This window comes from Cavia porcellus, unplaced genomic scaffold, assembly GCF_034190915.1.
Source record: "Cavia porcellus strain 051 isolate PalLab524CR breed Dunkin Hartley unplaced genomic scaffold, mCavPor4.1 scaffold_11, whole genome shotgun sequence".
Taxonomy (NCBI): domain Eukaryota; kingdom Metazoa; phylum Chordata; class Mammalia; order Rodentia; family Caviidae; genus Cavia; species Cavia porcellus.
The window spans coordinates 30,644,696-30,669,832 of NW_026947494.1; the positions used below are offsets into that span (position 1 = coordinate 30,644,696).

The 25,137-nt window shown below is 31.6% G+C and overlaps 1 protein-coding gene across 2 annotated transcripts in view; it reads left to right on the forward strand.

Annotated features, from left to right (window-relative positions):
* Nipbl (NIPBL cohesin loading factor) overlaps positions 1–25,137 on the forward strand; it is a 161,233-nt gene that overhangs the window by 56,341 nt on the left and 79,755 nt on the right. For both annotated transcript variants that reach the window (XM_063258090.1, XM_063258089.1), the window contains exons 2-9: positions 9,031–9,173; positions 12,142–12,307; positions 13,610–13,737; positions 15,970–16,069; positions 16,667–16,818; positions 21,064–21,224; positions 21,905–22,001; positions 24,266–24,892. In XM_063258090.1, the coding sequence (XP_063114160.1) occupies positions 9,110–9,173; positions 12,142–12,307; positions 13,610–13,737; positions 15,970–16,069; positions 16,667–16,818; positions 21,064–21,224; positions 21,905–22,001; positions 24,266–24,892 (1,495 nt within the window). In that variant the 5' untranslated portion in view covers positions 9,031–9,109. The remainder of the gene's footprint in view (positions 1–9,030; positions 9,174–12,141; positions 12,308–13,609; positions 13,738–15,969; positions 16,070–16,666; positions 16,819–21,063; positions 21,225–21,904; positions 22,002–24,265; positions 24,893–25,137) is intronic.

Consider the following 25,137-nt stretch of genomic DNA (forward strand, 5'->3'; position numbering starts at 1 on the left):
AGAACTAATATAAGAGATGCTGTTTTACAATCATGAAACTGAGTGAGATCAACAAGGGAAGGAGGACAGGAAGTTGTGAAGGAATAGGAAGAGAATCTACAAGTGGCAGAATAGAGGTGACGATGCAGATTATACATAAGTGATCCGTTGGGTGTGGGGGACTGTCCTACGAATTGAACCTCAGGCTTTTATACTTAGCTACTGAAGTACATCCCCAGTGCCTTTTTAATTTCTAAATTCTGAGACAGAGTGTCACTAAATTGCCCAAATCAGGCTCGAGTTTACAGTTCTCCTGCATATTAGAGGTATATTCTATGTATATCCTTTTTCAGGTGCTTTTCAGATACCTTAATTAAGTGAGCTTATATTTAATTGGAAGATTTTCCTTAAGTACCTAAAACATATCCCACTTGTTCTTATTTATATTAAGTTGTCTTGAACAAATTGTTCACTGGGACTGTATCAAAGTAGCCAGTGTCTTGAAAAGATCATTAGGGCAGCCAAATTCCAGATAGCTAAGACATTATATATTTTAATGTTAATGTAGAAGAAGACTTGGTACCCTCAAGATCCTCTGTTACATGTGTCCAAGAAAATTCCTATGTGTGCATTTAAACAAAAGATAACTTCAAGATCTGTTGCCTTTTAATTATGGTGACTAATCAATTTAAAAGAATGTGGTCAATTTCTAATATACTGGCATTTTTTTGTTGTTGTTTTTGTGTTTCTGGTTTTTGGGAAGTCTGAATTTTTAATTTTCCCACTTTATTTGCAGTAATTTAAAGTGTGCCCTCTTGTGGACCATTCAATAATTGTCACATAAATGCATTTTAGCTTAAGATTTCGGGTGAGTGTATTATTAAACATGTCTTACTACTTCTTACAGTTACTTAAAAGCTAAAATTCATCTAGAAAGAAATAAAATAGTCATTTTACTTTTCATTTTAACTACCATTTAAAAATCTTTTGGGGGGGGGCTGGGGATTTAGCTCAGCTGCATAAGCGCCTGCCTTGCAAGCAGGCAGTCGTGAGTTCGATCCCTGGTACTGATAAAAAGGAAAAAGACCCAAAAAAAAATTTTTTTTTTAGATAATCAGATTTGAGACTTAAGGACTTTTTTCTTAATGTGGCTTTTACTTTTGCATGTTTTTAGTAAGATTAGACTTAGTATAGTGACTGAGACCTCACCATGTAATCAACTGGGTCTACTTAAAGTGATGGGAAGTTTTGTTAAAATCAGTTCATAGAAGATGCTGCAAAAGTAAGGATTACAAGGAAGAAAACTGATTATAGCAATATATAAGCAAAATTTTGCTGATGGTTTTATTTTTCAGCAAAGATACTCAGTTCTATAAATTGTTTTTGAGAAACCCTAAATTTCAAACTGATTGGCTTACTGGTAACTTTTTTTCTGTATAGTAGTACTTTGTAGTGTAAATATATTATTTATATATAATGCACATATATATGCATTAGATTATACGCTATGATAAAGCTACATTACTGAGACCCATATATACGTGTGTATTACTTGTATTTAACAGGGTGGCTGTAGGAAGCTCATGGTTCTGAAAAAGAAATAAGTATCCCAAGAGAATTTTAGAGTTTTGTTTTATTTTGCATCTTTCTTAATGGAGGTGATTTGGAATTTTAGAAAAGCAGAAATGTTTCTAAGAATGCAAGAATTTTCATAGTGTAGCTGATTGGGAACTGTTTTTTGAGCTAAGATTTAAGGATGATACTTTCACAGGTGTCTTACACAGAATGTGAAAAAAATCTGTTCTGAAATAGTAGCCAGGGAAAAGGAACCAGAAGTAAGCAGTAACTTGACTAAGGTGAAAGGACTGCTGGAAATGCGCCATGCTCTAGGGCAGTGGTAGTGAACCTTTTAGAGCATTCAGTGATACAGCCTGCTGTGCCATAGGTTTGCCATTACTCCCCTAGAGAAAAGCTATGACCTATATAACATAGTAGGTATTTAGGCAAACTAGGTAACTTTTAAGGATTTTATGGCACATATGTCCCAGAAGGATTTGAGGTAGTTTTTAATACTAAATGTAACATAAACAGAGATGTTAAGAAAGTTTTTAAGTTCATCTATCTATCTATATCTATCTATCTGTACACACAAAGAGAGAGAAAAGGTGTTAATTAGCTAAATATTCCACATGTATGAAATTTGGGTTTATTCAAATTACTGTAACATAAGATAACTACATAGTATAATGAATACTGAACTAGAAAGCCAAACATTTGTATTCTAGTTTTGGTTAGGTCTATTACTAGTTCTGAGACCTTTAACAAGCATATAGTTTCTCTAAAGAAATTTTACTCTTTTCTATATTTTTAAGTGTTACTATTTCAATCATAACAAAGTAGGTATATTTTGGTTTTATGTTCTTCATATATGCCTGACAATTAAAAATATGGTTAAAAATACCAGAGGTCAACAAAACCCAGACCACATGGGAAATACTTCAAAGAATTAACAACTGGGATCTCATCTTACATTAAAAAGCTTTTGCACAGCAAAAGAAATCACCAACAAAGTGAAAAGACAGTCCACAGAATGAGAAAAACTTTTAGCCAATTTTCCCTCAGACAAAAGATTTCTATTCTAGAACATATAAAGAATGAAAAAAATCAGGCTCCCCAAATTCAAAGACTCAATCCAAAAATGGGCATCTGAGATGAATACATACTTCTGTGATGAAGAAATGCAGATGGCAATAAATATATGAAAAGATGTTCAACATTACTGGTCCTTCAAGAGATATAAATTAAAACAACACTGAGATTCCATCTCACCCCAGAAAGAATGGTTGTCATCGAGAAATCAACCAATAACAAATACTGGAAGGCCTGTGGGAAGAAAAAAAAACCCACTGTTGGTAAGAATGTCAGCTAGTACAACCATTGTGAAAATCAGTGTGACTATTCCTTTAAAAACTAGGATCAGAGGTTCCATTCAATCCAGCTATTCCCCTTTTGGGTATCTTCTCAAATGAATTACAAACATCACACCACAGCAATGGATGTGCACCCGTTTATAGCAGCACAATTTGTGATAGCAAGATCTTGGGACCAACCCAAATGTCCATCAACTGAGGAATGGATAAAAACAATATATAATTATATAATGGGATACTATTCAGCCATAAAGAAGGATAAATTTGAGACTTTCTTAGGTAAATGGATACAACTTGAGACCATACTTATGAGTGAAATAAATCATACTCACATGTGTAAACATTGTATTGTCTGTCTGGTGTGAGAAACTGAAATAGTAAATGAGTTCTGAAATGTACAATAGATACCATGAGAAAAATGAGAAGAAATTCGAAAGGAATAAGGAACTAGGATAGATGAAAAGGGAAAGGACAGTAATGAAAAGGGAAAAAATGCAAATCGATTATACTGTTGTCTCAGTTCATTAAAAAGGAAGGTTTGTGCTAATATGAATTAGAGAAATTTTTATGCTCATGTCTGACACCTTGAAAACCTGCTTTAAAGATAACATGTAACATATTAACTTGTTATTCTCGTATTATTTTTTAAAGAAATTTTGTTTTACCTTTTTTTATAAAATGAAAAAAAAATACCTGAGTTCAAATCCCAGCTCTGCTATATACTATCTGTTTAGCCACAAAGTATTTATGTTCTGAAACTTAAATTTTGCTGTGAAATAACTTTTAACACTTTCTGACACTGATACAAAGACATATATGTATAAATATCTGACATAAGAAGTAGTAAAATCAGACCAAAAAAAAAAAAAAAAAAGAAAAGAAAAAAAGGAGGCTGGGGATTTAGCTCAGCGGCATAAGCGCCTGCCTTGCAAGCAAGCAGTTGTGAGTTCGATCCCTGGTACCGATAAAAACGAAAAAGACAAAAAAAAAAAAAAAAAGTAGTAAAATCACTTTATATAGTTCTACCTTACCTCTTGCCTATCTCATCTATCATCACTATTTCTTATCCAAAATGTTTGGGACGAGAATTGTTTTAGATTCCAGATGCTTTTTTAAAGTTTTGGCGTATTTAGATTGATACAGTGAAATATTTTGGGAATGACTCAAATCTAAACAAAATTCATTTATTCTTCATATGTGCCTTGTACTGTATGTGTGTAGCATGAAGGTATTTTTTATACAGAACTTTTAGCATGCCTGTGTTTTAACTGAATTGTCATGTGAGATTAAATATGAAACTTTGCTCTTCTGGAGTCATGTTTATGCTCAAACTTTTGGTTTGTGGAGCATTTCATGTTTTGGATTTTCAGGATCAGGATGTTCAAGCTGTATTATCTGTTAATGACTTTCTGTAGATCACTTCCATGTCTACGACTTTAGCTCTCACCATCTTTGTCAATTCTTGAATTTTCAATTTCAGGAATTTGGTCAAAGTATTTATAAACATGACTTGCATATTTTTATTCCTTAGTATCTGGTACAGTGTTTTTATATAGAAGATGCTTAATATAAGTTTCATAGATAGTTACTTAAATATCCCCCTAAAATCTATGTATGGACAGCAGCATCTATTATTTTCCATTTTCATTGTATTTTATATCATTTTCTTAGAGTTTTGAGACAGGATCTTTCTATGTAGTTCAGACTGGTCTCAAACTTATGGTGATGCTCCTGCCTCAGCTTTCCAAGTGCTGGGTTTACAGCTGTGTGCTGCCACTCCTAGTGGTATGTATCATTTTCTGAATCAAAAATACTCTAGTAGGGGGGCTGAGGATTTAGCTCAGTAGCTTAATCACCTTCTCGTTGACTTCTATCTACTTTTGAAGACCTACAATATCTCCAATGTTTTGGTTTTGTCGGTTTTATCCTTTACGGTTTTGTTCAATAGTATTACAACTAACGATATAGGCAATTCTATTAGAAATAGCGGGAGGCATTAGGGTAACCATTGTTGATCACCTTGTATTATGTTTTTATATTATCTATTATATCCACCCTTTTGACTTGACCGATTCTGTTCTGTCATGTCACATTTGGTTTTACTCTCTTCCAAAAAAGCAATAAGAACAGTGGGAGCAATGAAACCCAAAATGTGTAATAGTCACTGTACAAAAGAGAGGAAAAGAAAATGCTCTAAACTATATAACTGCATGTATATTTAAATGTATAAGACAGAAAATGATATCACAGAGTTCTAATGGATCATTGAACAGAACTGTTTGCAGTATCATTGCTGGAATGTCCACTCTACAAACTTTAATTCTGTGACTTGAACAATTATTTCTAAGATGGCAATATGTAATCTATTAACTAGTGATTTCCTACTGCGCATTTTTTTTCTTCTGTAAATCTGTATAACTTGTACCCTTCACTGTTTTTTTTTTCTTTTCTTTTCTCCTTAAATAAAAATTAAAAAAAAAAAAAAAAAAAAAAAAAAAAAAAAAAAATCACCTTCCTGGCAAGTGCAAGGTTGTGCGTTCGATCCCCAGTACCAAAAACAAAACAGAAAAAAAAAAAAAAAAAAAACACTCTAGTAATGAAAAACTCCAAGCAATACAATTGCAAGCACTACAAACCTGGAAATTATCCAAAACATTTCAGGACGTATTCTGCCCCTAATCATTCTTAAAGACTTAATAATATATTTGAAACACTTCTGTATTGACTTTTTCATGTCATTTGTGTAAAAGTATATTTTTAACAAAAATGGACTTGTACTAGGCTCCTTAATATTTTCAGTTAGCAATGTATTTTTGATATCTTTGCATAAATTTTAAGAATCTTTACCATTATTTCTGTTTTCAATAAATTTTATGTGGAATTTATGGACAGTTTAAAATACATAAAAGTGTTGGTAAAATTGGTTCAGGTTTTAACGCTTGTCTTTTTTCCCTGTGGAATATGTATCCTTTTTACAGCTGTTTCATAGCCAAACTGAAATTTTGAAAGACAAAGACTATTTCCAATGTGTTAACTCTAGTACGTTGTTTTCCTAGCATAGTGTCTGTGACCATAAACAATTATCAGATGCATCATTATAAGGGAGTAAATATGGAAACTGGGTGTATTGTATTATATACCATTTGTACAAGGGATACCTGTATGAGTTTGGATAAACTATTGACCTAACCTAGCATAGTATTTTAAATTATTAAGCATCTTACCTAGTAAAGAAAAATAATTGGTTATGTTTAAAAAAAAAAATGAAGCAGATATTTCTGGAGACCAAAATGATACAGAGTTTAAAGAAATTTCAGTTATTAAGTTATTAATATTGAATATTAGTCAGATACTAAGATTGCTATGGGGAAAGTTAGCAAATTGATTCTTTGTATTTACTTGATTCTGGGTATGTCCAAAGGAAATAAGGAATTTGTGCTTGATAAGATTTATTTATTAAAAAGTTATTGGGATTTTTGTTTTGTTTTGTTTTAGTGGTGCTGGATATTCAAGCCAGGGACTTACCACAAATGCTAGTCAAGTGCTGCTCCACTGAGCTATATCTATAGCTCATTGTGTCAATTTTAATACAAAAAATGTGGAACTTTTCTCAAAAGTATCAAAATATATATCAATTCTTTGTGTTCATCTATCAAAAACTGATGTTCTTCAAGATGGATTTTGTTTAAGAATGTAAGAGTACTTGAGAACCACAGAAATGTAAACTGTACTAAATGCGGTTATAAAGTAAACCAATTACCTTACTTTATAGTCACATCATCATACCTTTGCTGAATAACATTTTGTAAAATGTGACATTGCAATATTTTAGACAGATCTGCACATATAAGATTTCATAACAAAAGCAAGACTCAGAAAAGTACAATGTATAATATATTGCAGCTCATGTTTATTGAATACTTTCTATATGCCCAGCACAATTCTAAATACTTTACATGTTAGTAACTCATTTCATCTTCACAATAAAAATAGAAGTAGTAGCAATGACATGGCTCTCATTTCAGAAACATAGGAACTAGTTATATACTAAGTAAAGAAGTTTAGGTTCAAAGCCATGTAGCCTGATTTGTTTCTTCATTGATGTCCTGTAATGAGTGCATTCAGTACTTTATTTCCTTTAATTGCTAAGTGTAAAATGGAATTTTCTAATTAGCATGAAGTTGTGAAAATTCATGATGTTTTGGTGACTTTTCAAAAGATTTTATGTTATGGCTTATTTTTAGTGTTTGATGTGAATATTCCTGTTGGATTAATCAAACCAGAGACCTCATACGAGCTATATACACAGTCATGGATTAAATCTCTTCAGTAATAAAATGAAAAAAAAAACAGATGTATAGTTTCAAAGAACAAAGTCCACAGGGTAGCAAAAAGACAAGTAAAGGATAGCCAGTAGTAACTTAGGTCTTTTTCCCATGCAACTGTTTCCTTTGGTGGACTTCTCCTGGCAAATTTTATGTCAGTCATACATCAAAGGAAAGTAATAATGAGTTCTTGTTTTCGTTTTTCTTAGCTTGGTTTTAGTTAAGAATATAGGAAGAAAATCCATTAAACTATAAAGATAAGAGTAACAAAAAAAAGAATAGTCATTACTTGTAGAAAGAACTCTAGTTCTATGCTCTGGATGTGGGTCTATAGATGTTAATTTTATAAAACCCTGTTAAACTAGTTTGTGTGTGTGTGTGTGTGTGTGTGTGTGTGTGTGTGTATGCATGCCTTGTCAGTGTATCACATTTATAATAAATATTTGAGAGAAAAGGAACTATTTAATAGTTCCTTTTATAGTGAACTATATGGTGCCTGTATATATCTACTTTTTAAAAAAACCTATTTGCAAAGTTATGGTAAGACGTATGAGTACCCTTACTCAGAAGAGAAGTTAGTGTATTAATTGACTGTTTTGAGGCTTACAACTCAAAATTTAGAGATTCTCTTATAAGTAACAGACTAGCAAATACAATATCAAGAAGAGAACTGTTTAAACTAAAAACCACTGTTCACTTTTCTGTGATATTATTTGCTGATTAGTTAATAAAATGTTTAATGAAAGCATATGATTGATTAATGTGTGCCTGATTAAAATATTACCCACTTACAGAAAACTTACACAAGTATTGTTAAAGATCTTTAAGTATTTCAAAAGCCATATGTTGAAACTAAGATGAGAAAAATTTGGGGACATAAGACATTCAACAGCTTTACAGGATGTCTATATACATAGAGCAATGAATCACAAGATAAAATATAAGCATTTAAATTAAGGCCTTTGTATGGGAACACTAAAAAACTTATACTTTTCTGACTTTTTGTGACTGATACTGATTGTAATTACAATTTTTATAAGCATCCTGAAGTGATAGCTGGAAAGATAAGTATATGAACATTGAATAATCATGCAAGAGTAAAATAAAAAAGGTTTAAAGATGTCACAGGAATGCACTTTACAACCACTTTTTTACAAGAATACTGGACAATAAGTATCCATAAATACAGAGTAGATTAAGTAAGATGACTTTGGAGTGAATTTAGTTTCATAAAGTAGTACTTGCCCTGGGTCTTGAAGAATTACAGAATTTGAATAGGGATGAGCTTCCTAGATAGGGAGAATTTCTCAATAAAACTTGTAGTTCGAAGTGCAGTTTATGTAGGAGTGTGCTAAGAAACATAGCTAATGGGCAAATCAAAACCAGATAATAAAGTTAAATTTTACTGTGTTTATAATGTTGAATGAAAGTATAATGCCCAGTGAAGATTGAGTACTCTTCTCTAATAATATATCCTACTAATTAGGAAATAGATGTAGGCGTTAGATTGCTTGAGCTCTAACCTGGCATCATTAGTTTCTTTAAACATCCTGTAAGTAAATTTTCATACCAAGAAGAGGTAGAAAATATACCTACTTTACTGGGTTGTGTATAAATCACTTAATGTGTATAAAGCATTTCATAGTGTGTTACATAGTATTTGGATAATGATTGCTTAATGATGGTATAGGTTAAAGAAACAAAAGCAGAAACTTTTATAATGATTAAGCATTTCCCTAATACTAATATATTTGACATATTTCTACAAATAATTGTCTGTCTTTTGTGTGTTTCAGTGTTTGGGAAATGGGAAGTAATGACTGCTGGCACCTGAACTAAGTACTTTTATCGGCAACACCATTCCAGAACTTCAGAATGAATGGGGATATGCCCCATGTCCCCATAACTACGCTTGCGGGGATTGCTAGTCTCACAGACCGTAAGTTTGGTTAATTTGTCTAATTTAAATTCTGATGCTTTTAACATTGATTTTTAGAGAAGCTACCACTAAAATTATCTTTAATGTCATGATTAACAGAAAAATATTAAAATGTTATCTTTTAATGACAAATTCAGTACACCTAATTTATTGCATACATTTGGAAAATTAAGTGTTGTCAACTAATTATAGGTTTGCCTTAATTTCTCTTCCTTGCTTTGGCCTCATTAACAGATGGTAGCATGTGCTGATAAAAGATCTTACACAATAAAGGGATAGAAGCAGGAATTTAGCTCAGTGGCATAAGTGCCTACCTAGCAAGTTGTGAGGTCATGAGTTGGAGCTCCAATATCAAAAAAAGAACACAATAAAGGGATAAAGATCAGAGAAGATGATGCAAAATCAAAACTAGCTAAGTATGGTGACACACACCTATAATCTCAGCACTGGGAGTTAAAAAAAAAAAACCAACATAAAAGAATCACAGACTTACAATAAGAGTTATTATATAAAAATAATTTATAGAAATAATAACTGAGGGCCAGAGATATAGCTCAGTGGCACAGCATCTGCCTGGCAAACATAAGGTCCTGAGTTGGATTCCTGGTAACCCCACCACCACCCCCCAAAAAAAGAAACTAAGTAAAATAGTAACTGAAATTACCTTTCAAAGAAGGATTTTTGTGGGGAGGGGATACTGGGGATCAAATTCATAGTCTCTTGCTTGTCAGGCAGACACTATGCCTCAGCTATATCCCTGGCCCCAAAGAAAGAAATTTGATAGCCCAATGTGCCTCATCTTTGTGTGTGTGTGTGTGTTTGTGTGTGTGTGTGTGTGTGTGTGTGTGTGTGTGTGGTACCTAGGATAAACCTGAGGCATCCTAAAAGCTAGACAAACTTTCTACCCCTGAACTGGCTTGGCTTGGCTTGGCTTGGCTTGGCTTGGCTTCTCTTCTCTTCTCTTTTCTTCTCTTCTCTTTTCTTGATACAGGGTCTCACTATGTAGTTCAGGCTGGACTTGAAATCACTGTGTAGTCCAGACTGGCCTCTAGAGACCATTCTTCTACCTCAGCTTCCAAAGTACTGGGATTACAGGCATGCACCACCACACCCAGCTCTATCTATCTATCTATCTATTTATTTATTTAGAAACAGGAACTTATTAAATTATTCTGGTCTTGAATTTACAGTCCTCCTGCCTCAGCCTCCTGAGTAGCTAGAATTATGGGAATAGGCTACCATGACCAGCTCTAGTTACCTAATTTCTTAAAGATACTTGTTTTAGGTGTCATGTTGAATAATGCGGATAGATCTCAGCAGCCAGTTTTGCAGTGAACGCGTAAGAAATTTTAAGAACCTTGTCAGCATTTTGTAATTTATTTGAACTTACACAATTTTGTGGGAAGTTATTCTGTTGATAGTATGACTTGTCCTTGGGTGATGGTGCCAGATTTACCCACAATGTTAGTTGCTGTGTCATCCTACTTAGATCAAAAGAAACAATATATATAAGAAGGAAAAATAGTGAGAAGATGGCTTAATTTTGTGGCAGTAAGCAAGAAACAGGTCTTCAGGGTAAAGAAGTTATGAGAAAGTAACTTCAAGAAATATTTTAATCTGTGATCAATGTCTACCAAATATTATTTTTTCTGGGCTTTGGTTTTGTAAATTTCCAGTTGGTTTTAGTAAAATAAAATATGGTTAACAGCTTTGAGTTTAGGAAACTAGCATAACTAGTTTAAAAGATTTGAATTAATAAGAAAGTAATTGGTTGAGTTAGCATAACTCAGGTAAGGCTGAGCATGGTGACGCATGCCTATAATACCAGCATTTTGGAGGCTAAGGCAGGAGGCTCACTTGAGTTCACAGCCAGCCTGGGCTACAAAGTGAATTCAAGATCAGCATGAATGGCATAATGAAATCCTGCCTCAAAAAAAAGCATAATTCAGGTAAGAAAACTTTTGAAAGTGACTTTTTTGGTAGAGGTCAGACATAAATGCTTAATATATTAGGATTAGATGTACTGTTAGGAATTTCTTTGTACCTTTTCTCTCTATCCTTCTAATGTACCTCATATTTTACACGTTTGTCTTTCTATTAAGCCCTATATCATAAGTAATAATGAGGGATTAATGATCAACCTGTTATTTTCTATTGGGGCTGAGCAGCATAATTATAATGTAGAAATGATGAAAAATTAAGCCAGAAACAAAGATATTTAAAATTTTAGTTTTCTTAACCTGTAGTTTAGACAAATGAATGCATTTCCACTAGAAGAGATAATATAGCTGAATTTAAACTTCTTTTAAATCTTCAGTATTCTTTTATTTGATATTAGAATAAAGGGAGAAAATTATGTAGGAATTTATGTCTTAGGCCAGAATTCCTGAAGCTATTCTTTTTTTTTTTTTTTTTAAAGATGCTCTGAATGTTTTCCAGCTAATGTGGACTTTTTTTATTTTTGTATATCTTAATTCTTTAAAAAAATATATTGCATGTCTGTCTAGGAAGAATCAGGTATCATTATTTGGTTTATCTAAGAGGACTACTGATTCTAATAAATCTTGTAAGCAAGAATAAAGACAGTTGATTAATCACTACCTTGGAAGTTACCCAGTTTTAACCCTGTCTTTTTGGCAAGTAATTTGTTAATTTAATAATGATTTTTAAAAGAAAATATCATGAATATTAAGGAACTGAATATCATTTGTAGAAACAGTATAATCTATAATGGATGAAGTGATATTTTGAGACTTGTCAATTGAGAGAATAGAACACTATCTTGTTAATAGTTTGTCAGATTGATATTTGCAACTTATTTATAATCCAAAAATATATTGCATGTCTGTCTAGGAAGAATCAGATATCATTATTTGGTTTATCTAAGAGGACTACTGATTCTAATAAATCATTTAAAGAGACACTTTCACTTACTCTATTTCTAATAATCTAATTTTATTCCAAATAGTCCTGAACCAACTGCCTCTTCCGTCTCCTTTACCTGCTACAACTACGAAAAGCCTTCTCTTTAATGCACGAATAGCAGAAGAGGTGAATTGCCTTTTGGCCTGCAGGGATGACAATTTGGTTTCACAACTTGTCCATAGCCTCAACCAGGTATCAACAGATCACATGTAAGTACAGTTGGTTTTACATCTCAAAGTTAAAAGGTTTGATCTTATTAAAAGATCAGTATTCCTTGTTTTATTTATTAATTTAAAAAACTTTAAATAATAGCTTATTAGTGCCAAGTGAGACCGTACCCTGATTGTGATGAGGTGAGATTTAAATGGGTCAGAGTCACTTTTGAGAGTGGTTCTCTAAGTGTTTTTTGTTCTTTGTTTTTTTATTACAGAAGTAACACATAGCCATGTTTTAACAAAAAAGTGTTAAAAAGTAAAATATCTTATACCCTTATGTCCTACTATATAAGGATACTTATATAACCTTTCATTCTTTTAGTTTTTTTGCTTAAAGATTTCTTCCTGAAAAAAACGATTTATTCCTTAGAACAATTAAAATATAGCATATTATAGTGCAGAGGTCTCCTATTGAATGCAGTGAATATTTTGGAGCCATTTTTAAAGTTGATGACTCTTAAAGTGAAATACTAAATATGGATTTTCTGATAGAGAAACAGAACACTGATTGATTAAAATGAGAAAGAAATACAAAACTAATATGACTAGAAATTCCATAACATCTAAATATTAAATCATTTCTTGTGCCTGCAATGAACTCCTTTAAGATTGATTCCAGAAATTTTTTGCACCTTATTGTTTGATACCATCTTCAAAGCTCTTTCTTGTTGGATTCAATGACTAGCCCATTGACATTTAGAATATAAAATTTAAAATGCTGCTTAATTCCATCACTTTATATAGCTGTGAATTTAAGCTACTACTTTGCATTTTTATTGAAAATTACTGTTATATTAGTAATGTTTGCTTCTGCATAGACCTTGAATTTATTTGAGAAAACAATATACAAAAATTTATGTAACCACCCCATCCTGTCTTAAATAAAGCCAGGCTCACTCATTCTCAAATGTAAGAGAAAACACAAATTTATACTCCAGATTATCAACTTCTTCACATAATTACCACTTCTGTATTTTTCCATCATTTTGAATAGTTTAGAATAGATTCTTAATTTTTTATTCTAAAACTAATAATGTAAAATATTTTTATTCTAAAATTAATAATGTAAAATAATGTAATAATGTAAAATAACGTTTTAGATTTTTTCCTCACTGTGTAAAATGGAAAAAAAGAATTGTCCTTAGAATAACTCCTCTCTCTCATTTTCAATAATAGTGTTTCTTTTAGGGATAGCATCTTCAAATTCCATAATGTTAACACACATAAATCATCTATTTTTTTGTCATAATACTTAATAATCACTATTTATATTATTTTTTTTTTCTTAAATACCAGAGAGTTGAAAGATAACCTTGGCAGTGATGATCCAGAAGGTGATATACCAGTCTTGTTGCAGGCGGTCCTGGCAAGGAGTCCTAATGTTTTCAGGGAGAAAAGCATGCAGAACAGATATGTACAAAGTGGTAAAGTTCCTAATAATTAAATTATATATTATACTTTTACATGTGCTATATCAATTTATTTTGCACATAAATTTACATGTCTTCTTTACCAAACTGGCTCATAACTATGTTTGTCTGTTTATGCCTTGAGTCAAGCAACAAGCAAGGAGAATTAAATTGATAATATTCTTGTGGTCTGATATGTAACTAAATTCCTTAGGAATTAAGACAAAGTTTCGAGTGTATACTGTTAATTATTTTGGAATATATTAGTTTATTCAGGGAGCTTTAGGAATTTTATTTTGTTTTATTTTATTTTATTTTACTTTATTTTGTTTGGTACCAGGGATCAAACTCATGACCCTGCTCTTGCAAAGCAGGCATTTATGCTATTGAGCTAAATCTCCAGCCCAGGAATTTTATTTTAGAGAAAAGTCTTAAGGTTGCTTAAGTTAAAAAAAGTCTTTAAATAATGAAATAATTATAAAGCTTTTAAACGTGTAGTACATGTATGAATAATCATAACAAGTATTTTTAGTTTATTTTTAGATTATGGTTATCTGGTAATTGATTTAATGTTTCTGTTGCCTTAGCAACAGAAAGATTGGCTTATAGTATTATTAAACAAAGTAAGATTTGTAAGTATTACAAATATTAAAATATGTCTAACAGACTTATATACTCAGGTAGGACATTTCAGTTACATACTTTGTATATTATACTACATATTCTTGCTCTTTATGTATCCTATTTTGTAAAAATTATAAACTGGCATTTAAAAATTAATTGTATGTTGTGATTCTAAGCATTTCCTGGTGATCTGGTTTAAAAATTTTTAAGGTTATTTTTGATTGCTATATGTAAAAGATGTGAGTCACACAGGAAAAATTAATAATATGTAAATCACATTTAATCATAATTCTTTGAAATTTGAATTAGAAAGAACTGTTAAAATTTTATTTATTCCTTTTATTTTGAAAGCCATTTCTTTCAAACTAGTAATTTCAACTTTTCCCAGTGATGACTGTTAATTCAGAGGGAAAAAATTTTAACTCTAATCTTATTATTTCTCTTTATTTAAAAATCCAGCAACAATAATTAAAGCAGTTAAATTATTAAGATACAGAATAAAACAATTTTATACTGAGTTTTAGGTACAAAAGAAAGCTCAGAAATTGAAATTTAAGAAACCAAACCAGTGATGGTAGGCTTTGAGGTGATTTTGAGCCCCAATTTCATTTAACCATTGGATTTAGTGCTACAACCCCTTCTGTACTATTTCTAGCATATGAACATGCAGTATCTATTTTGAACATTTCTAATGAAAGTCAGATTTCATGTCAAGCAGAGATGAAATTTAGTAATACATTTTGATGCTTGTAGCTCTTAGAGATTGGCTATAGTCGTAAGAAAATTCAGGGTGAATCATAAACTTTAAAATAAAGTAACTGAACTTTTCTGCTTCTCCTGTAGAACAAAATGCCTTTTGTATAACATTTGTAAATATTGTGAGCTTGCAAAACATGATAATTGGAAGCCATTTTCATATTTTTGTTCTTAAAATATTCATTTATCTCTTAGGTAGCAAGAGTATATTTTAGAAAAAAGATGTGCTGGTTTGTTGGGGTCAAATTACATGAATTCAAAGTTTGGGCCCATAAATAACATACTTTTAAAAACCTAGGTCTGAACCATAATGAAGCAAATAGCTTTTCGAAATTAAATTCACAAGTGTAAGAGATATGTGTAATAAAATATTTCCATGTAATTAAGAGAAAGGACAGCCAAAGGCTAATTGTATTATATACTATTGTATGTAATATGGTTAAAGATTAGATAAGGTGACTTCTAAAAATTATTTTCATTCTACGGCTAAAAGATAGAATATTTATTAAATGGGTAAATTCTAATATTAATAATGTAATAATAATAATCAGGGATAGTTGTGTTGCTCAAGGGAAGAGCATTTCAGTGCCGTGTACAAAACCCTGGATTTGACTGGATTTAAACCTCAGTTAATCATTATCATCATCATCATTTTCACTTCTAGAGTATTACATGAAAAAATGTTTTTGTAAAATTGCTAATACTTGAAATTTATGGTTTTATAATGTCTATTTTACTCTTCAAAATGAAAATATTGGTCAAAAATGAAACTTTTGGATGTTTGTGAAACAATGACAGATTTAAGTAATTTAGGGATATTTTACTGCTAGAAGAAAATAACATTTAATATTTTTATGTGTTGCATAGGAATGATGATGTCTCAGTATAAACTTTCTCAGAATTCCATGCACAGTAGTCCTGCATCTTCCAATTATCAGCAAACCACTATCTCACATAGCCCCTCCAGGTAAAACAAAAAAAATGATATGTATATGTCATTTATTAAGTATTGCTTGAATATGTGAATATATGGTATATGTACTTAGATACTGAGTTATATGTAGTTAGTTGAATGCTTAGTAATCCTCATGAACATTTGTCTTGAAATGTTGGTAGAAATACTTTTAATGTACTCATTGAAGTAACTATCTTAATATAATGAAATTTTACATAGACAAAAGAATGTGCTAGGATAACTTGGGGTAAAGCTCAATTGTAGACTAATTGCCTAGCAAGCATGAGGCAGTAGTTTCAGTTCTCAACACCAAAAATATATATATATATATATATTTTTTTTTTTGAGATAAGTAAGAAAATATGTAGAATTTAAGGAACATAGTGTTGTATCCCTTAAACAGATTGGCATTTTGTGTAACTTAATTACTTCAGTTCTTAACTCAGGTTATGAATTATGAATAGTTTTTGCCTTGTTCTATCATGCAAAATTTTCTCTTTACTTAGGTTTTATGATATATAGAGTTTAGAGAATTTTATGATTGAAATTTCAAGGAATAGCATATGTATTTCACTTCCTGATATTCTTTTTTTGGGGGTTTGGTTTTAGCCGGTTTGTGCCACCACCAACAAGCACTGGGAACAGATTTATTCCACAGCAAAATAGCCCAGTGCCTAGTCCATATGCCCCACAAAGCCCTGCAGGATACATGCCATATTCCCATCCTTCCAGTTACACGACGCATCCACAGATGCAGCAAGGTAAGAAAGTGTGTTTTTTACATTGTCGGAAATATGTAAGTACCTATAATTCTGAATAAGTTTATTTTTTCTTTTTATAATCTTTAAAACACAATATCCAGCACTCAGGAGACTGAGGCAGAAGGATCATTGTGAGTTCAACACCAGCCTAGGTTACAAAGTGAGTTCAAGGCCAGCCTGAACTGCCTAGCAAGACCTGTCTCAAAAACAATAAAATAAAATACTATCTAGCTTAAACTATTGGAAACATGATACATTTATCATGTAGGAAGTGAAAAGAGCAGTATGATTTTGGCTTTTGGAGTTGGTTAAGAACCATTCTTTTAATTGGGCTTTCTCCTTGCTGTAGTACTAACCTAAAACACAGTTAGGTTTTCATTGGTGAGATAAAAGCTGTAAACAAACTTTCTGTTATTTAATAGATAATTCTAGATGCAAACATTTTTCAGACTGGATTACTCGTTCTTAATTAGTCCTTACTTAGTATTACGTTGATATTATAATGTCTTTAAAGTTATATTGGCTTGACTCCGTACCATATTACTTTATTAGTAGTATAAATTTTTCATACATTGAAAAATATTTTAAAAAACAGAAAACTAGGGCACAGTGCCTGCCTGGCAAATGTGGGATCCTGAGTTCAATTCCTAGTGCCAAAAAAGTAATCCAGAAAATTGGAAAAGATAGTTTTAAAAAAACTACAGTTTTGTCTTCCAGAATTAACAGTAAATTTGAAATGTCTGCTCTAGGGTGGGGGGTTTAGGTCAGTGGCACAAGCATCTGTCTGGGCAAGTGTGAGGTCACAAGTTTGGTACCTGGTACAAATAAATACATACATGCATATGTACATGTATGTACATTTACTGTCACTGTTTTTATATGTGTATTGTTTATTATGCACAGTCATAACTTTATTTGTAAACCCATTTGATCTCTTCTTTGTACGTATAAGTATATATTTTTCCCTTGCACTTAGTTGATAGAGACTGCAAATATCTTTTTTTTTTTTTTAAAGCCAGTCAAATTTAGCAGTGGGGGGGGGTGGTATACCAACTTTAGTGACACTAGAGACTGCAAATATCTTTCATTAATTTTTTGCCCACTGATTATAGTATCACTTTTTACACTGGTCATTCGAAAACTATATTTCTATCATTGTACAGATGACATCTTTAAATCATGATATAAAAGTGGATTATTTAATAAATCAATAAATTATTTGCTGATTAGGCATTTCGAAGTTTCAGTTGGCTTCTTGGATCACTTATTAGAACAAAAATATTCTAGGCAAAGAAACTTTTACTCATAAAATGACAAGAAGAATGTACAAGCAAAGTTTTGGTACTCTTAAGAAATAAAAGCCTTATTTTTAAATAGACTGAAAATCTGGGTTACAAAAATAAGAAAAACAGATGGTTAAATTTCTATGAGAAGATAAATATAAATATTTAATTACATAAACATGTAAACAAACGTGGGGAGTAATATTTTTGGCACATTATAAATACAAAGTTTATATCTCATGTGCTAAGATCTCATGCAGATTGACAAGAACAAGAAGGGAATTTTTCTAAAAGAATAGCCACTGAATACCGAAAGGCTTATTAGATATGAAATTGTAGTCAATTTGACTTACAATTAAAGAGATACAATCAAAACTTAAATGAAATTTTATATTAGATTGCTAAACATTTATAGTCATAGGAATATAAATTGATTCAGGTATTTTAGAGAACAATTTGACAGTATCTGTCATAATTTAATATTCACATGCCTCACTTTGTAGTTCAAAACTCTACCTTTCTTAAAAGCTAGGGATGGAATAAATCATACTTAGAGCGTTTAACAAGTTACACCAAACATATAGTGAAGAGATACTCGAATCTTAAACTGTCCATAAAAAAAGAAAATCATCCATACTTTCTCAACTCATTTTATCAAGTAATATAATAACTAGAGATCAAAGCCAGGTAAAAAAGAGAATGGCAGATGGAAAGTTGCAGAATCATCAGAATGTGTGAGCATGAAAGTAGTATCTCTAAATAAGTGTTTAAAAGAACACATAATGTTATCAACCTTTGTATTAGGAATATGTGGACTGGTAGTAGATAATTTAATATAATTCAGATGTGGAATGGATCTTACGAGTTTCTTAATAGATGACAAAAGAATACTTTAAAAATTCAGCTTCATTCATTATTCCAAAGCTTTTTACAGAATAAGAATAGATTGGTACTTTATCCTGATAAAGACCATCACTGGTAAAAAATAAAGAAATGTTTTCCCCAAAACTGGTATGGGACATGAGTACCTGTAGTTGTCACTAAGTGAACAGTATGTGTGCCAGCCAATATTAGAAGGTAGGGTGCAGAAGAAGCAAAGCGTTACTTTCAGTTAATATTATTGTCAGTATAGAAAATGCAAGAAAATCTATGTAAAAGATACTGGAATTAATAAGAGCACTTTCCATTTAGAATATCATACAGATTATAATGAAATTAATTATATTTTTTATATTCTAAATAGTTAACAATTACAAATTAAATTATAGTATTGTTTAAACAATACTTTCAGTTTGAAAGAAAATGATTAATATACCTGTGAATAAATTTAATGAAAAATATGTAAGATGTTTGTGGAGAAAGTTACAAATTTATAAAATTTTAAAGGAAGACTTAGAAAATGAGGAGTTATGTTATCTTCATGGATAAGAAGACTCAATAGGTTAAAGATTATTTTCCCCAAGTCTATAAATTCAGTACACTATTACAAAAATCCCAAGGAGAGTTATTGTGAAACTTAAACTGCTTCTAAAAATTTGTATGGAAGAATAAAACTCCAAGATTAGACAGCATAATTTTGAAGAAGAAAATGGCATGAAAGCTTAAATAATTAGAATTGAGAATTTATTGTATATTAGTACAGGCATGGAATAAATGATACATGTTGAAAGAATCTGATCAAGAGTTTAGGAACAGGGGCTAGGGATTTAGCTCAGCGGTATAAGTGCCTGCCTTGCAAGCAGGCAGTTGTGAGTTCAATCCCTGGCACCGATAAAAACGAAAAAGACAAAAAAGAAAAAAAAAAAGATTTTAGGAACATAATCATAAACATAGAAACAATACATATTGTATTAGATCTTAATGAGGAAAAATGATTTCTTTAATGATGCTGAGAGAATAAGCAGTCATATGGGAGAAAAGTAAAACCAGATCTCTGTTCAACACCACACTTAAAGTTTTATGTGGATTAAAGACTTAACTGAAAAAGCAGTTTTATAAAAACTTTTAGAAGAGAATATAACAGGCTTATTTTATGACTTTGTGTTAAGAAAGGAATCTGAATAATACACAGGAAAAGTTGGTTAGCTTCATAAAGGTAATCAAAGAAATATAAAATAAAGTGACTTTCAGAGACATTTTCCACCCTCATGATAAAGTTGCAAAAATGTACAGTAGCAGAAACTGTCATACACTACTGAAGAACACAAATGGGCATAGTGATTTTTTTAAAGCTATTTTCTAATGTTTTTAAAGTCTAAAAGTTAGCATTTCAGTAATTTTACTCTTAGACACTGGTACACAGAGGAATAACATTTGATAAAAAATAAAAGTTACAAGAATGCACATTTCTTATAACAGCAAATACAGTGATTCCTCAGTTCATGAACTTAAATCTACACAATTCTGGTTGCATAATCAAACTGGATGAGTTTGATTATGGTAGTTAGGTTGAGTATGGACCTTAAGGGGAAATTTGATATAGTTTTTCTGTATGTGTGTTTATTTTAAACATGACTTTTAAATTACATGTATAAAACTGAATACATCTCTATGAATTAAAAAGTAAATTATAAAAGGATATATAAATATGCCCATGTAAACCTGTATGCAAAACAATGCTATGTATTCTCTAGGATATGTTTATTGACAGCAAAAGTATAAAGATACACAAAGGTACTATGTGTCGAAATTCAAGAAGTAGTTATATAAAGGAAATAAGGAGAAGGAAATGGAGCTCTCCTTTATGTATACCAATAGAGTGCTTCAACCATATCTGTAATGCTTTCAAAAATAAATTCAAATGACTTCTAACAGTGTTAAAATTTAATCAAACTGAATAGTAAGTACATGAGTATTTATATTATTCCTTATAATATCTGTATGTTAGAAGTATTAGTTGTAAATAATTATTCTTTAAGAATTTAATAGTTTATGAACTTTTTTGTATTCTTATTAATTCCAGCATCGGTATCAAGTCCCATTGTTGCAGGTGGCTTGAGAAACATGCATGATAATAAAGTTTCTGGTCCGTTATCTGGCAGTTCAGCTAATCATCACACAGATAACCCCAGACATGGCTCAAGTGACGACTACCTACACATGGTGCACAGGCTAAGTAGTGATGTATGTAATATATAAGTTATCATTAAGGTAATAAGATAGTTCTAATATTTGTGACATAACCTAGTGTTGTTATCCCACAGTTTAAAGGTTAACTACAAAATATCACGTTATATTAACCACTAAGAATCTACCTATGGACAACATGGTTCCTGTACCTATAGATTTTAGAGCAGTGCTAAATTTCCATTTAAATACTGTTTGTACCAAAATATTCTCTTAAATGAACTTTTATTAGTAGTTGGCTCTTTTTCTCTATAAAATTTGTGCATTTTTCTTCATAAAGTTGATGTTAACTGAAATTGTTCATATGTTTAAATGTGTCATAAGGATTTGGCTGTATTATTGTATAAGCTTCTTATATCTAAGGATCAAAGAAATGACAGTGGACTCTGCCTTCAAGACATTTACAGCCTCATAAGGTGTTCACAGCTCCTTTTCTAGAAAAGAGCAAACAAAAATGGAGCATATTAGTAATAGCAATTTTCTTATTCATTGTCGTGCTTAGGCTGTTGAATCTTTTGGATAAGGTATACTAAGAAGAAAACAGGAAAGTGCAGAAGAATTATGCTATTGAATTCCAACATTTACCTGTCAGTAATTTATGTCTTTCATTGGTTCTCTAAGATTCTGTGAACCCTCTCCTGTTGTTCAAGACATAAATTTTATACTTTTATTCTTAGGATGGAGATTCTTCAGCAATGAGGAATGCTGCATCTTTTCCCCTGAGGTCTCCACAGCCAGTGTGCTCCCCTGCTGGAAGTGATGGAACTCCTAAAGGTATTATTGTAGCTAAAATTTCCTTTAGGATATTCATATTCCAAGTTAAAAAAACAGGTATCTTAAAAAAGATACCAGATATTACTCTCTTGGGTTTCATCCTAAAATGAATAAACAAGCAAACTGTGCTTCAGCAGCTCTGTGTCAGGAGATTTAAATTTCTATTCATTGCTTTTTTTTCTTTTTGTTCATCTCACATTCTTTTAATCTCAGTAAATTATCGACAATATTTTCTTGTATCCATTATCATTTTGATTGATAAATCCAATGATCTTTATAAACCACAGCCTGTAATTATTTGAAATTTTTGGTCAATCTTCTGTACTGCTCCAAAAAACTTATTTCATATTGAGCTCACCTGTTTTCCTCTTCTTTCATAGACACTGCTTCTTTTTGTTTCTCTTGCTTGCTTGCTTTCTTCTTCATTCCTTCATTTCCTTCCCACTGTCCCTCCCTTTTCTTTTTTCTCTTCCTCCTTTTTCTTTCTTTTTGTTTTTTCAATTCTTCTTCCCACTTTTATTTCTCAAGATTTCTGTCATCAGACTTTATTCCTTGGCTCTCTCACTCATTTTTTATGACAGAATAGATTTCTTTTGTGAACAGGACTAAGTCAATCTTTGGTTCCAGTCTTGACTCCCAAGTTGTGATTTTTCATATCCAGGCAAAAATTTCCTTCATAACCTAGCTGGTCTTTCAAATTTTTTTCAGAGTTATTCTTACTGTTTTTTTCTGCCATTCTCATCTTTTGTAATACTGTTTTATTGCTGAGTTACCTTGACTTGAAATTTTGTAATAACTGTATAAAGTCTTCTGTCAACTCTTCATGGTCACTTACCAAGCATAACCTGTTGTGTTTTCTTCCTAAATCTCTCACATCTACTTTAACTTGAGTATTAATATCCTATCTATTCTTTCAGGTCTGAGTTATATGGGTAATCTTCCAAGAAGCCTCCCCTAATCTCCTCAAGCCATTAATTACTACTAATTTTTTTCTGAGAACTTACACTATCTCACGTTTATGACTTTCAAATTTTTTTTATATTCCCAAAGAACTTTGTATCATCCTCTGTCTATAACAGATTACCAAGTTGCAAATTTAAATCTAGCTTTGGCCTCTAAAAAACATTTACATATTTTTACAGGTGTGCATGGTGGTGCACACCTGGAATCCCAGCACTCGGGAGACTGAGCCAGGAGAACTGTTATATATTTGAGGCCAGCCTGGGCTGCATAGTGAAAGCATGTCTTAAAAAAACACTTGCAGTGTGATCATTTTATTTTCAGTTTATTGAAAAAAAGTACCTTGCTTCACTTTTAAAAATTATATATAATTAGTTACATGATAACTGATAATATATTTTCATAATCTATGAAAAGTTCTAATTAAAGCTGTCTAAAATATGCACTAGTCTGCCTCTGTGGTAAAGATTTTTTCATGTAGTTTTTTCCAACTATTTTGTCATGGACATTCTTCATGAGGTAGAAGTAAAATCTTTTTGAACCACTGTATTTCATGAATTTTCAGAAACTAAAAAATGAGCATCTGAAGGAGTAAACAAAAGCATCTTAGTATCTAGGATAAGTAGATACCATTATCATCAAAATTAGATAGACACTCGGTGCCCAACTGTTGTCAGAGTGAAAAGTAATTTGACTGCCTGGGAGGGAAAACAAAGGGTTAGGAGGTTGATCTAGACAAGCAGCACACTTTTCCTTTGACACTTCATAAAGGATAGATAGAAAATTTTAAATAGAAACAGGAAAAACTGTAGAACAGTCTTGTACATATATATTTTTCTTCAGGAGCCTAAATTTCTAATTATGAGGTTGATTTCCATGTAGTTTTGAAGGACGAGTACATTACCAGGTATTCTAATTTAATTTTTAGATAAACTGTTGGAATTAGATATGTTCTAAAGTACGTTTCACTTGCCATTTAAGCTTTAGATAGGAAACCATTAAGTTTTTAACATTTCAGACTTAGACAATCTGGTTCTAAATTTCACATTTGCTAGCTGTAGAACTTTTAGCCAATTTCTTAACCTCAGCAAGCTTCACTTTCTTCAATATGGTGACAGTAATACTCAAGAATATGTTACTAATTGATACATATAAAGCATCTTGTATAGTTGTGGTGAAAGTGGCTTATTTTCTTTTTTTCTAGCTTTACTTTATTGTTCATTATTTAATATTTCTGTCACTCTGTAAGAAAAAGTAAAACCAATACAACCAACAATTTACTTCTGTTGAATTGTTTTTCCTAGGATCAAGACCACCTTTAATTTTACAATCTCAGCCTCTGCCTTGTTCATCACCTCGAGATGTTCCACCAGACATCTTGCTAGATTCTCCAGAAAGAAAACAAAAGAAGCAAAAGAAAATGAAATTAGGCAAGGATGAAAAAGACCAGAGTGAGAAAGCTGCAATGTATGATATAATTAGTTCTCCATCCAAGGACTCCACTAAACTTACGTTAAGACTTTCTCGTGTAAGGTCTTCAGACATGGACCAGCAAGAGGATATGCTTTCTGGTATGGAAAATAGCAATGTTTCAGAAAATGATATTCCTTTTAATGTGCAGTATCCAGGACAGACTTCAAAAACACCCATTACTCCACAGGATGTAAACCGCCCACTAAATGCTGCTCAATGTTTGTCGCAGCAAGAACAAACAGCATTCCTTCCAGCAAATCAAGTGCCTGTTTTACAACAGAACACTTTAGTTGCTACAAAACAACCCCAGACTTCTGTGGTGCAGAATCAGCAACAAGTATCACAACAGGGACCTATATATGATGAAGTAGAATTGGACGCATTGGCTGAAATTGAGCGGATAGAGAGAGAGTCAGCTATTGAAAGGGAACGCTTTTCAAAAGAAGTTCAAGATAAAGGTAAGATACTCTCATTATCACCACTTCATCACCTAGCAAATATAAATTAATTCTTTATGTCTTTTCTCAAGTATGTGTTTTTACTAATACTTAAATGTCAAACTCCCGATTTCATGTTTTATCTGAAGCAACTGTCTCAGATTTAGTGACTCTACTGTAGATCTATCATCTGTTATGCACTATGTGCCTCACTTGTTTGTGCTTTTCTACTAAATGAATATTACCGTTTCTATACTGTATACATT